This window comes from Balaenoptera ricei, chromosome 19, assembly GCF_028023285.1.
Source record: "Balaenoptera ricei isolate mBalRic1 chromosome 19, mBalRic1.hap2, whole genome shotgun sequence".
NCBI classification, from domain to species: domain Eukaryota; kingdom Metazoa; phylum Chordata; class Mammalia; order Artiodactyla; family Balaenopteridae; genus Balaenoptera; species Balaenoptera ricei.
Genome location: NC_082657.1, coordinates 8,824,779 through 8,837,852, shown reverse-complemented (window position 1 = coordinate 8,837,852; position 13,074 = coordinate 8,824,779). Strand labels below are relative to the sequence as shown.

At 47.7% G+C, this 13,074-nt stretch overlaps 1 protein-coding gene across 1 annotated transcript in view; it reads left to right on the top strand.

The window, feature by feature from the left end:
• Window positions 1-84: 84 nt before the first annotated feature.
• SAE1 (SUMO1 activating enzyme subunit 1) overlaps window positions 85-13,074 on the top strand; it is a 70,193-nt gene continuing 57,203 nt past the window's right edge. The window contains exon 1 of the mRNA XM_059904801.1: window positions 85-284. Within this exon, the coding sequence (XP_059760784.1) occupies window positions 187-284 (98 nt within the window). The 5' untranslated portion in view covers window positions 85-186. The remainder of the gene's footprint in view (window positions 285-13,074) is intronic.

Below are 13,074 nucleotides of genomic sequence, written 5' to 3'. Positions count from 1 at the left end.
AAGGAGGTCCACGTGGTTCCAGGGTCCAGGAGCGGGCGGGGCTTGGAGAAGGTACTGCGCAGGCGCGATCCCTGGCGCAGGCGCAGATGCGGCCTGGGCGCGCGGCCCGCGGCGGTTGGCGGCTTGTGGGGCCGGCGGGCGGTTGCCGTGAGCAAGACCAGAGCTCCGGCGGCGAGAGCCGGCGCCATGGTGGAGAAGGAGGAGGCGGGCGGCGGTATCAGCGAGGAGGAGGCGGCTCAGTATGACCGGCAGATCCGTCTCTGGGGATTGGAGGCCCAGAAACGGTCAGGGCCGGTGCGGCTTGCGGGACTGAGGGTTTGGAGGGTGGTCTGGCCTGAGGCGTTGGGGAGCCGGAGGGTTTAATTTGAAGAGAGGAGGCGGGAATCGTGTACCCGGCCGTGGTCGCCTTCATGAGAGGACTGGAGGGGTTGATTTGGGATGTTTCCCCGGAAGGTATGGGAAGAGGGAACGTCCTAGGTGGTGGGAGGGCCGTTCCGAGGAATTGGCGACCTCTAGAAGGGGAGCTGGGGGAGTTCTGAGAGATCCGGAGGATGCAGACTCAGGAACTCGACGCCGAAGGGAGCGATGGTGGCGTTTGGATCGGGGTTGGGGACTTAGGGAAAAGGGGGGGCCAGGAATGCATGGAAACGATGAAAGTGGGGGGGCATAGTTCATTCATTCATAGGTAGTGGAAACCTGTTCTCTGCTGGATGCTGGAGAGACTGGCGAGCCCAACAGATGCGAGCTTACATTCATTCTTGTGGCCTCTAAGGGGTGGGCCAGTCTGAAAGAGTGAGGGTTTTTTTCGAGGAGTTTTGGAGCAAGTAATTTCAAGTGAGGTTCCTGAGAGGCTCGGAGAGTCTGGCGGGGCTGGAGGTACCCGAAGAGATTGCTTGTGTCTAGATCTGGGGGTGTGTCCCGAGAGGACAGGACTGGGGATACCTTGGGCATGGGGGAGTAATTTTAGGAGGGGATGAGGTCTTTGAAAGAGGTGGTCGATATGATCAGATATTTATTGAGCACCTGCCACCGGCGCTGAGCGGGTATTAATGAACTAGGCAGACTCCTTGCCCACTTGGAGCTTACGTTCCGGTGGGGGAGGCAATACACATAAAGAAATAATAACATATTAGGCAATGCAAGTGCTAGGGAGAAGAAATAAAGCAGGGAAAGAGGATCAATAAAGGATGGTGAGGTGGGAGAGCTATTTTGATAGGGAGGCCAGGGGAGGCCTCTGAAGAGGTAACATTGAGCTTTGGACCTGTATGAAAGGAAAAGCCGTGTGGCCATCTGGGAAGACCTTTCTAGCATCGGGGACAAGTGTAAAATCCTAGAGGCCAGACAGAGCATGCTTGACAAATGAGAGCAACAGGGTGGCTGGAACCAAATGAGGGGTAGCTTTTTTTTTTTTTTCTGTTTTAGATTAATTAATTGATTTATTTTTGGCTGCGTTGGGTCTTCATAGCTGCGCGCGGGCTTTTCTCTAGTTGCGGCGAGCGGGGGCTACTGTTGATTGCGGTGCGTGGGATTCTCATTGCAGTGGCTTCTCTTGTTGCGGAGCACAGGCTCTAGGCGTGTAGGTTTCAGTAGTTGTGGCACGTGGGCTCAGTAGTTGTGGTGCGCGGGCTTAGTTTCTCCACGGCATGTGGGATCTTCCCGGACCAGGGCTCGAACCCGTGTCCCCTGCATTGGCAGGTGGATTCTTAACCACTGCGCCACCAGGGAAGTCCCAGGAGGTAGCTTTTGAATTCTAAGTGTGCTGGGAAACCTGTTGGAGAGTTTTGAGCAGAGGAGTAACACGATCTGAGTTGTGTTTGAAAAGGATTGCTCTTGCTGCGTGGAGAACAGGTGGAAGTGGGCAGAAGTGGAAATAAGGATTCCGCTTAGGAGGCTGCTGCGGTAATCTCCTTGAGATGCAAGTAATGGTGGCTTGGAACTCTAGGGAAGGGGTCAGATATAGATTCTGGATATAATTTGAAGATAGAGGGGACAGGCTTTGCTGAAGGATTAAATGTGTGGAGTGGGAGAGGCAGAACTCAAGGTTGCCTCCAAGGTTTTTGGCCGAAGCAATTGGAAAGATGGAAGTGCCTTTACTGACTGAGGTGGGGGAAGAATCAGCAGTTCTCTTTCGGACTTAACGTTTTAGCTGTTTACTATACATGTAAGTAGAAATATGTGAGTGGTTGAGTTCAGTGATGAGGTCTGGGTGATGGGGGGTGGTTATGTGATGTGCGTGAGTACAGAGGGCAGAATTAATTGATCGAAGGGTTGGGGAGGCAGGCAGGTCAAGAGGTTTGAGGGGCGGGAGCTTCTAGAACTTTTTGGTGAGAGAGCGTGTGTGGTGGGTGGGGTGAGGTGGGGGTTACTTCAGGCTCATTTCAGGTGTATGGAGCCTTCTGTGACTGGGGAGGAGGGCGCATTAGGAGGCATTAGCAAGCACTGGTCTGAGGGTTGAAGGCACCTGAAATAGAAGACTGGGGATTAAATGATGAGAATGGGCCTGAAGACATAGTGTCGAATGAGTCTAGGAACTGCCGTTTGAAGGAATGTTAGGGGTTCCTGAAGGGTTGAGAAGGGTATCCTAAGTGTACTAGAAGGGTTGATCCCAGGCGTTGGGGGCAGCAGGTGGTTTTGTTTGAGGTAGGGTAAAGTTGGTGAGGATTAAACTGGAATTAGTGAGGGAGCTGTCAGAGGGGTAGGAATGAATGATTTATCTGAGGAGCATTAAAGAATGGATGGAGGGCTCCTGAGGGAGAGGTGACCTAAGGGGCAAGTCAAAGTCGGGGTATGGAATTCTTGGGAGGTGGGAGTTATTCTGAGGAAGTGAAGATGTCTAGAACTCAGCGGAGAACCTAAAAAGGATTGGCTGAGGGTCCTGGGAGGGTAGGAAGGGGTTAGCTATAATTTGGAATCTATAGATTTGTATACAGTCTTACAGAGTTGATTAAAGTGCTCTATTGTCCCTTTTTCAGCTGAGTCTCATAGCAGCTCTTTGGAGAAGGAAAGGCAGTGATTTCCTCCTCTGTACAGAAAGGAAGGAGGCTCCACAAAGCAAATTGACTTGTCTCTAAGGGAACTCCAGGTGGGATAGGAGAACTTCGGGGACTGGGGTTCCTTGTGAAGTAGAAAGCAGCCTGGGAATCAACAGACTGCATTCTGGCTACAGTTTTGCCTCTGACTCTATAATGTTGGACCAAGAGAATTGGAAGGGAGACAAATAATAATAAAAAGGGTCTTCAAGGGAACTCATACAGTCTGGAGGTTAAAAACTGGTGTGTATCTCTCATACAATGTTTTAAGTTTTTTGAAATTAGTTGCCAGCATTTAAAAATCTAGAGAATTGGCCAAATTTGGGACAGTTTGAGCATCAGAAGGAATAAAATCGACTTCACTTAGAAATATTTAATAATGTGTCTTCTGATGTAATGAAATAAGAACCTCAGTGCATCATCTTCAATGTTTTCTGCCTAGATATCATGTTTTCACAGAACAGAGGAACAAATTAAAGGACACCATTGAGGTAATGATGAGATGTCCAGAATGTGGGACATTTTACAAGACGACTGCCCTGGTTCTCTTCCAGAAGTCAATGTCATGGAAAAAACAAGCAAAGGGACTGTTCTAGATTAAGAGAGTAAAGGGTGGAGCCAAGTGCAAGGTGTAACCCTGACTGGATCCTGGTTCAAAAAGAAAACTTCCCTAAAAAACATCTTTTAGGCAATAGGGGAAATTTGAGTATTCAGTCCTGTTAGATGATATTTGGGAATTATTTTCTAGATGTGCTAATAGTGTGGTTATGAAGGAGAATGTCATATTTTTGGAGCTGCGTGCTAAAGGTGTGAAGTGCTGTGATGTCGGCATATGGGTAAAGCCAGTAGGGCAAAATGTTAACGGTTCTTTCTATTTTTCTGTATGTTTGAAATTTTTCATAATGAGAAGTTGGAAAGATGTGTCTGTCTCCCTCCCAACCAACCCCCACCCTCCCCACATATGGAGATTTCACAGTTTCTGATTTCTGTCTTTTGAAAAATAGTAAGGTCAGACATCTCCACATTGGTTGGAGCTAAGCAGAGGCTGCCTCTTTTTTTTGGCCGCACCGCGAGGATGCGGGATCTTAGTTCCCCAACCAGGGATCGAACCTGCGTCACCTGCATTGGAAGCGCAGAGTCTTAACCACTGGACCGCCAGGGAAGTCCCGAGGCTCTTTTACACAGAGCCTGGGCTCTCTACTTGGCCGTTGTCTCCCGCAGCTCTGCTTCACTCATTGATAGAATTGCCTGGCCCCTGTAAGCACGTGAGTTTGCATCTCTTGCTGTGGCGCCGAGCCCATTTTGTGGATGAGGTTCAGGGAAGGGAGCCACCTGTCCCAAGGTCACACACCAAGTACATAGAAGAAGGAGGACTTGAATCTAAGCCACTAACTTCAGGTTCACTGCTATTTCCACAATAGCCCATTTGCCACAATGGGAGGCTCATTCTTTCAATCAAATGAACATAAAGGAGAGTGTTGAAGCTGGCAGCCCTGTATGTTCTCAGACTGCGTGCTTCAGCAGTTTTTGCACCGACTTTCACGACAAAGCCATGTCTAATTTTTCTCCTTCCACTCAGCGGTCATTTATCCCCTATCTAAGAGGGAGAAAGGAGGGTGACTGAGAAGAGAGAAGTAGAGGATAAGCTCCATGAGGACAAGCACTTTATAAATGTCCAGTAACTAAGATGTGGGGTTTGACTGGTCTCTATTAAATTCCCAGTGCCTGCAAGTATGTAAACATTCAGATATTTGTTGAGTGGATGAAATGATTGTACACTGCAAAGACCTAGGAAGTTCAGAAACCTGGGTTCATTTCCCAGCTCTGCTAACTAGCTCTCTGACCCTGGGTGAGTCACAACAGTTTCTTTTTTTTTTAAATTATTTAATTAATTAATTAATTTTTGGCCGTATTGGGTCTTCGTTTCTGTGCGCGGGCTTTCTCTAGTTGTAGCAAGCGGGGACCACTCTTCATCGCGGTGCGCGGGCCTCTCACTATCGTGGCCTGTCTTGTTGCGGAGCACAGGCTCCAGATGTGCAGGCTCAGTAGTTGTGGCTCACGGGCCTAGTTGCTCCGCGGCATGTGGGATTTTCCCAGACCAGGGCTCGAACCCGTGTCCCCTGCATTAGCAGGCAGATTCTCAACCACTGCGCCACCAGGGAAGCCCCAACAGTTTCTTGGCCTTAGGTTCCACATCTGCAAAAAAGGAGGGGTGAGTGAGACTAAATCTTTAAGGACTCAACTGAAGTTTTGACTTTACAGGAAAGGGGCTCCAGAAACTTCCCTGTTTTCAGGCACTCATTACCCTACACTGCTGCTGTTCAGACAGTGCTTCAGTTGGTTCCATAGGCACCTACTTGCCATGAAAGTGACTGAGCGTGTACTGGAGGCCAATCCTGGTTGTTTCATATAAGGATCAATTTTTTAGTGGTTAATAGTTGAGTTTGAATCTCAGCTCCAGAACTTCATAGTTATCTAACCTTGGATACGTTTCTTAACTTCTCTGTGCTTCAGTTTTCTCACTTATCAAATGGAAATAACAGAATCTGCATCATAAGATTATTGAGAAAGAAATGAGATTATGCATGAATAGAGTCTACGCACAGAAAGCATTCAGTAAGTTATAGCTACCATTATTTGACAAGTATAAATCACCAGCCACAAAATAAGGGAAACTAAATAGGAAATAGGTTGAGATAAGTGAGATAAAGTAGGCGTCAGTGGGATGAGTGGAAACTCCAAAAGGACAAGGAAGACTGTAGGAGGAGCAGATTTGCCCAAGCAGATCGAGGTGAGGAACAGTCTTAAGTTCTGTCTTGGATTCTGACAGGACATTTAAGTAAGTAAAATGAATGGGCAGTTGGATGGAGCAGGATTGTAGATTTAAGTGAAAAGTACTGTACTGTAAGTGAAGAAGAGTATTTTTAGAAGGAGAAAATGGTCAGATCTTCCAAGTGGCCCCATCATTTTTCTGGTCACAGTGACCAGAAACCTAGGAGCCTCTGTCCTTTCTGTCCACATCCAGTCTATTGGGAATTCCTCGAGGCTCTGCTTCAAGCTCTGTCTCATTCTCCTTTCTTAGTCCAAGCTACACCCATCGTCTCAGATCACCTCAACAGTTCCTCCCTGGTCTCCCCTGTTCCACGTGTGACTCTTTATAATCCATCCTCCACACAGCAGCCAAACTGATTTAAATTTAAAAAACAGATCACAGCAGTCCTGCTTAAAGCCTTCCAGTGATTTCCTGTATACTCAGATATTTTAAGATCCGTTGCCTTTCTTGCCCTGCCTTGTCCGACCTTGCCTGCATCTCCCTGGCTCACTCCATTCAAGCTGCTTGTATCTTTATGTTCCTCAAATATGCTAAAGCTCTCTCTGGCCTCGGGGACGTTGTGCTTGCCCTACTCGAAATCATCTTATACAGGATTTTTGCATGACTCACTCTCACGCATTAGACTCTCAATGTGGTTGGAATATGAATTTGGTCGTCTTCAGAATTTTTAATCATGAGTGGAATTCATTGGCTTGACTTACCTTACAGTATGTATTGTGAATTCAGATTGTGGTGTAAAGACTGGTTCCTTCCCAGAAATTGAAAAGGTATTCCCATGGCAGCAGAAGTAGAGAGGAGAGTAAATCAGCAAGTATTTATTTAGAAGCTACTATATGCAAGGCAGCATGGGGGAGACATTGAGAGAGGGAAAAAAAAAATCACAGATCCTGGTTAGAATTGAATTTGGGATCCCAGCTCTGGCACCCATTAGCTGTGAGAGCTTAGACACCTTTTCTGAACCTCAGTTTTTTTCCTTTCTCAAGGCAGACGTGGATCCTTTCCTATGGAAACGTGATGGCCTAATTGGGAGCCTGTGGAGCCACTTGGCCTTTTAGGGAGAGAAATTGTATGCAACATTTAGGATGTGTGCTTTTTTTCTGAGAGGAAAACGGTGAAGAACCATAATCAAGGTTTCAGTGAGGCACTGTATGTACTGTACCTAGCTCAGTGCCTGGAACTTAGCCCTCTGTGGTTGGTAATTACTGTCACTGTTGTTACCAATAGACCCAGTATGTCACAGTGTAATTTTTTTATAAATTTATTTATTTATTTATTTATTTATTTATTTATTTTTGGGTGTGTTGGGCCTTCGTTTCTGTGCGAGGGCTTTCTCCAGTTGCGGCAAGCAGGGGCCGCTCTTCATCGCAGTGCGCGGGCCTCTCACTATCACTGCCTCTCTTGCTGCAGAGCACAGGCTCCAGACGCGCAGGCTAAGTAGTTGTGGCACACGGGCCCAGTTGCTCCGCGGCATGTGGGATCTTCCCAGACCAGGGCTCGAACCCGTGTCCCCTGCATTGGCAGGCAGACTCTCAACCACTGCGCCACCAGGGAAGCCCCATGGTGTATTTTTTTTAAAATAAATTTTATTTATTTATTTATTTATGGCTGCGTTGGGTCTTCATTGCTGTGTGTGGGTTTTCTCTAGTTGTGGCGAGCGGGGGCTACTCTTCGTTGCAGCGCGGGCTGCTCCTCGCAGTGGCTTCTCTTGTTGCGGAGCATGGGCTCTAGGTGCGCAGGCTCAGTAGTTGCGGCGCATGGGCTCAGTAGTTGCGGCGCATGGGCTCAGTAGTTGCGGCTCACGGGCTCTAGAACGCAGGCTCAGTAGTTGTGGCGCCTGGGCTTAGTGGCTCCACGGCACGTTGGATCTTCCCAGACCAGGTCTCAAACCCGTGTCCCCTGCATTGGCAGGCGGATTCTTAACCACTGCACCACCAGGGAAGTCCTGGTGTATCTATTAATTCAATAGCAATTGGAGTAACAGTGTGGTAAGTCCCGAGCACAGTCATAGATGCTAGAGATACCATGGTTTCTGGAGCTTACTGACATTATAATGGAGGAACGAGCAATGAACACATAAACAAGTAGCAAAATTCCAGATAGAAAAGATGTAGACCTATTTTGGATTAGGTGGCCAGTGTGGACTTTTTTTAAGGAGGGGCAGTTGAGCTGAGACCTAAAGAATGGGTCATGTGAAGAGTTAGGGGAAGAAGCAGAGAGAACAGCTAATGCTAGAGTCCTACGGTGGGAGCAAATGTGGCACTTTCTGGGATCAAGGAAGGCCAGCCCAGCTGTAGGCAAGTTACCGGGGCGAGAGTAGGATGAGACAGGCAGGAGTGGTATGCAGGGCTGTTGGTAAGGAGCTTGCATGGGAACCATTGAAAGGTCTGAGCAGGAGAGTGGCGTGGTCAGGTTTAGAAGCTCTCTACCTGAGATGGGGACAGTGGATTGTTGGGGGGCAGGAATTGGAAGCAGGGAAGCCAGGTGTCAGGCTCTTGTGGTTTTATAGGTGAGAAATGGTGGCTCAGAGTAGGGCTGTGTGGCTGTGAAGATGGAGGGAAGTGGTGGACGACGCTGCTGTGAATAGCATTGTACATGATTTTTGTGCCCACGTGAGTATTTCTGTAGGATTGATTCCAAGAAGGGAATTGCTGCATTAGAGTCTGAGTAATGATAGCCAACATCCTTCAGTGCTGACTATGTGCCAGGTACTATTTTAAGTGCTTTTCATGTAATTGAGCCATAAATAAGCAGTAATCTCAGGGCCCCTAGAATGGTTAAGGATTAAAAACATAAACATGATATTCAGTGTTTGTTGGCAGTTGAATTAAAAAACCTCCCAAGGGACTTCCCTGGCGGTCCAGTGGTTAAGCCTCCAAGCTTCCACTGCAGGGGGCATGGGTTTGATACCTGGTCGGGGAACTAAGATCTGGCATGCTACGAGGCATGGCCACAAAAACGAAACAAAACAAACAAACAGAACCCCAAAACCCTCCCGAGCAGTCAGAGTCTATGGAGCTCTCTAGGATGGAGGGATCCTAGAGAGGCCATGGGCTGCATGTGATTTATGTCAGAGGCATTTATGTGGAGCAGTTGCTTGAAGAGTTTAGAGGGTACTCGCCTGAGTCTGCCATGATAAGGACTTTTTGAGGAAATGGCATTCGAGTTGGGGTTTGAAGTCTGGAGGAAAGGCTTGACTAGGCAGAGAGAGGAAGACAGGGTGCGTTTCAGGTGTGTGGAACGTTGTGTTTTAAAGTCTGCAGGGTTTAAAGTCTGATTTAAAGTTTGCAGCTGGCAAACATGTATGCAAAACCACCTGGCATCCTCCCCATCATAGAACAGGTGCTCCATAAATGTTACTTGAGGGGCTTCCTGGTGGTGCAGGGGTTAAGAATCTGCCTGCCAACGCAGGGGACATGGGTTCGAGCCCAGGTCCGGGAAGATCCCACATGCCGCGGAGCAACTAAGCCCGTGCGCCACAACTACTGAGCCTGCGCTCTAGAGCCCGCGAGCCACAACTACTGAGCCCATGTGCCACAACTACTGAAGCCCGCGCGCCTAGAGCCTGTGCTCCACAACAAGAGAAGCCACCACAATGAGAAGCCCGCACACCGCAACGAAGAGTAGCCCCCGCTCGCTGCAACTAGAGAAAGCCTGTGCACAGCAGCGAAGACCCAACGCAGCTAAAAATAAATGAATGACTGACTGAATGAATGAATAAATAGCTTCTCTTGTTCCTGCACTGATTCTTTTTTTTTTTTTAAAGACACACACACATACACATTTGAGGGTTTTTTTTTTGTTTGTCTGTTTTTTAAATTAATTAATTAATTAATTAATTATGGCTGTGTTGGGTCTTCGTTTCTGTGTGAGGGCTTTCTCTAGTTGTGGCGAGCGGGGGCCACTCTTCATCGCGTTGCGCGGGCCTCTCACTATTGCGGCCTCTCGTTGCGGAGCACAGGCTCCAGACGCAGAGGCTCAGTAATTGTGGCTCACGGGCCAAGTTGCTCCGCGGCATGTGGGATCTTCCCGGACCAGGGCTCGAACCCACGTCCCCTGCATTGGCAGGCAGATTCTCAACCACTGCGCCACCAGGGAAGCCCCTCAAGTAACTTTTATGGAGCACCTGTTCTGTGATGGGAGGATGCCAGGTGGTTTTGCATACATGTTTGACCAGGTCGTCGAGGAGATTAAATCATGAAGTCAGAATTGGTATCTCCATTTTACAGATGAATAGACTGAAGGTCAGAGAGGTCGTGCAGTTTGCCCGGGTCACCCAGTTAGGAAGTGGCAGAGCCAGAAGTCAAGCCCAAGTCTTCACACCTGGAGGGCATTAGTGATGGGCCCTGCCCGTTGCTGAAGGAGCAGCAAGGAAAACAGAGCCTGAGGAGAAGTTAGTGGGTTTGGAGATGAGGGGGCCATTGGTAACGTTTGAGGGTACAGATTTCCCAGAAGTGAGTGGGGCCGGTCTAGCTGTATCCTTGAGGTAGATACAGCAGTCAAACAGCAAAAGACTGTCATTCAGACTGAGAGGGACCGTGGAACCTGGAGTTCCAGGCACATCAGTGTTAGGACCAGGTGAAGGGAGGGCTCGCAGGCTAACAGTGAGAGCAGAGACCTGGAAGGTACAGCTAAATGCACGGCTGTTCAGCCTTTCTAATGCCACAGGTTTGGTATGTGCACGATGTTGTCTTTGGAAACATTGCTTATTTATTATATGTGCTGATTCTCAAGGGATTGGAGTGACTCTGGAAGGCTGCGTGGCTTCCTTCCTTCTCCCCTCTGCTGGTGTAATGCTATCAATCTGTGATAAGAGACCTGCTCATTGCTAGCATCTCTGTTATTTACCTTGCTTGTATGCCCTAAGCCCTCTGCCCAATTATTCTGGTGAAGTGGAATTGTCACTTGAAAGGCTCCTGTCAGCTAGGCTATGGTTGGTAGTGGAAGGGCCGTGTAGAAAAAGCAATAATGGAGAAGCTGAGCCCCAGACATATGCCTATGTCAATGTTCTCTCCCTCCCCCCCATCCCCCGCTATTTTACCCTTTGGTCATATCACTGAAGGAAATCCCAAATCTGCTAGCATCAAGAATCAGTGCAGGAACAAGAGAAGCCACCGCAATGAGAAGCCCGCGCACCGCAACGAAGAGTAACCCCTGCTCACCGCAACTAGAGAAAGCCCGTGTGCAGCAATGAAGGCCCAATGCAGTAAAAAATTAAAAAAAAAAAAAAAAAGAATCAATGCAGGACTCGATTTTATCAGCCATCATTCCCATTAAAGACTTCTAGCCTGATGACATGCAAGTGTCCATAATTATTAGAACCATTTTTGGAAAAGAGTTTCTGCATGTTCTCCTTAGTAGTGGTACTTGATGAGAATGGACTCATTTCATAAATTAGGAGCAAACTCATTGGTCAGCAGAACTTGAATTTAGGTGAGACTATTCTTAGTTCTTACTAATGCTTTTCAGTGTGAATAATCATACATTTGCTGCAAAAATATTAATGAGTTTGATTACAAGGTGCTGCCTAAGATCCTGATGGGGTTTTTCATGATATATGATGCAGACTCTTTATTTCCTTTTTTTTTTTCTTGTTTTCTTTTTTTGGCCTACGGCACGGCTTGTGGGATCTTAGTTCCCCAACCAGGGATTGAACCCGGGCCCTCAGCAGTGAAAGCACGGAGTCCTAACCACTGGACCCAAAGGGAATTCCCTTTATTTCCTTTTTCAAATATGAAAAATTCTGATTCTGAAACACTTCTGGTTCAAGGGATTTCGAATAAGGTATTGTGGACCTATACTGCTTTCTGCTGACCTCAGAGTTAAGTCCAGACTTCTCTGACTACTTTTTTTTTTTTTAATTTATTTATTTAATTTATTTATTTTTGGCTGCATTGGGTCTTCCTTGCTGTGTGTGGGCTTTCTCTAGTTGTGTGCGTGGGCTGCTCTTCATTGCGGTGTGCGGGCTTTTCATTGCGGTGGCTTCTCTTGTTGCGGAGCATGGGCTCTAGGTGCGCGGGCTTCAGTAGTTGTGGCACGTGGGCTCTAGAGCGCAGGCTCAGTGGTTGTGGCGCACGGGCTTAGTTGCTCCGCAGCATGTGGCATCTTCTCGGACCAGGGCTCGAACCCGTGTCCCCTGCATTGGCAGGCGGATTCCCAACCACTGCGCCACCAGGGAAGCCCTACCATTTTTTTTTTTAAGCCTCATCTTCTGTCACTCTACAGGCTCAGAATGAGCTAAACGCTTCCCAGATGCGCCCTCTTTCGTGCCACCTTGTGTGTTATAGCTTAAATAGTACCCCTTCTCCCCTTCTCTTCTGCTGTCACACTAGTCCAAGCCGTCATCCTCTCTCACCTTAACTGTGACACTCTTCCCCTTCCAATCGCAACCCCGCCCCCACCGCATGGCTTTCCGTCATGTTTAGAATAAAATCCAGAATCCTGACAGTGCCTGTAAGAGCCTTCATGATGTGGCCCCTGACTCTGTCTACAGCCTCATCTACCATTCTTCCCTTTTTTAAGATTTTTTTGATGTGGACCATTTTAAAAGTCTTTATTGAATTTGTTACATTATTGCTTCTGTTTTATGTTTTGGTGTTTTGGCAGGGAGGCATGTGGGACCTTAGTTCCCTGACCAGGGATCAAACCCTGCACCCCCTGCATTGGAAGGTGAAGTCTTAACCACTGGACTGCCAGGGAAGTCCCCCATTCTTCCCTTTGCTCACTGCTCTTCAGCTGCTCTTTCTGCCTTCCTGCTCCTGGAATATGCCAAGCACTCCTGTGCTTCGGGGCTTTTGCACTTGCTTTTTTCTCTACCTGGAATGTTCCTCTCCCAAGTATCTGTATGTATGTCCTTCATTTCATTTTGATTTTTGCTCAGCACCTCCGTGGAAAGGCCTTCACGATCAGTCTGACTAAAGTCACATCCTCCATCATTCCTGATCCATACCATGCTTGATTTTCTTCACTTTTTGAGATATTACATATCTCTATTTGTTTGTCTGTCTTTACAAAATACAAGCTCTGAGGGCAGGAATTGTGTCTGTTTATTCACTGCTGTATTTCCACACCTTGGAGGGGGGCCTGGCATAATAGGTGTTCAATAAATATTTGTTGAACGAATTGTTCTCAGCAGGATAGATAGGAGCCTGTCTCTTTTTCAAGATTTGAGGCCTGGATGCTTAAGTGCAGTTAATGAAATCCAAGATCATTTCC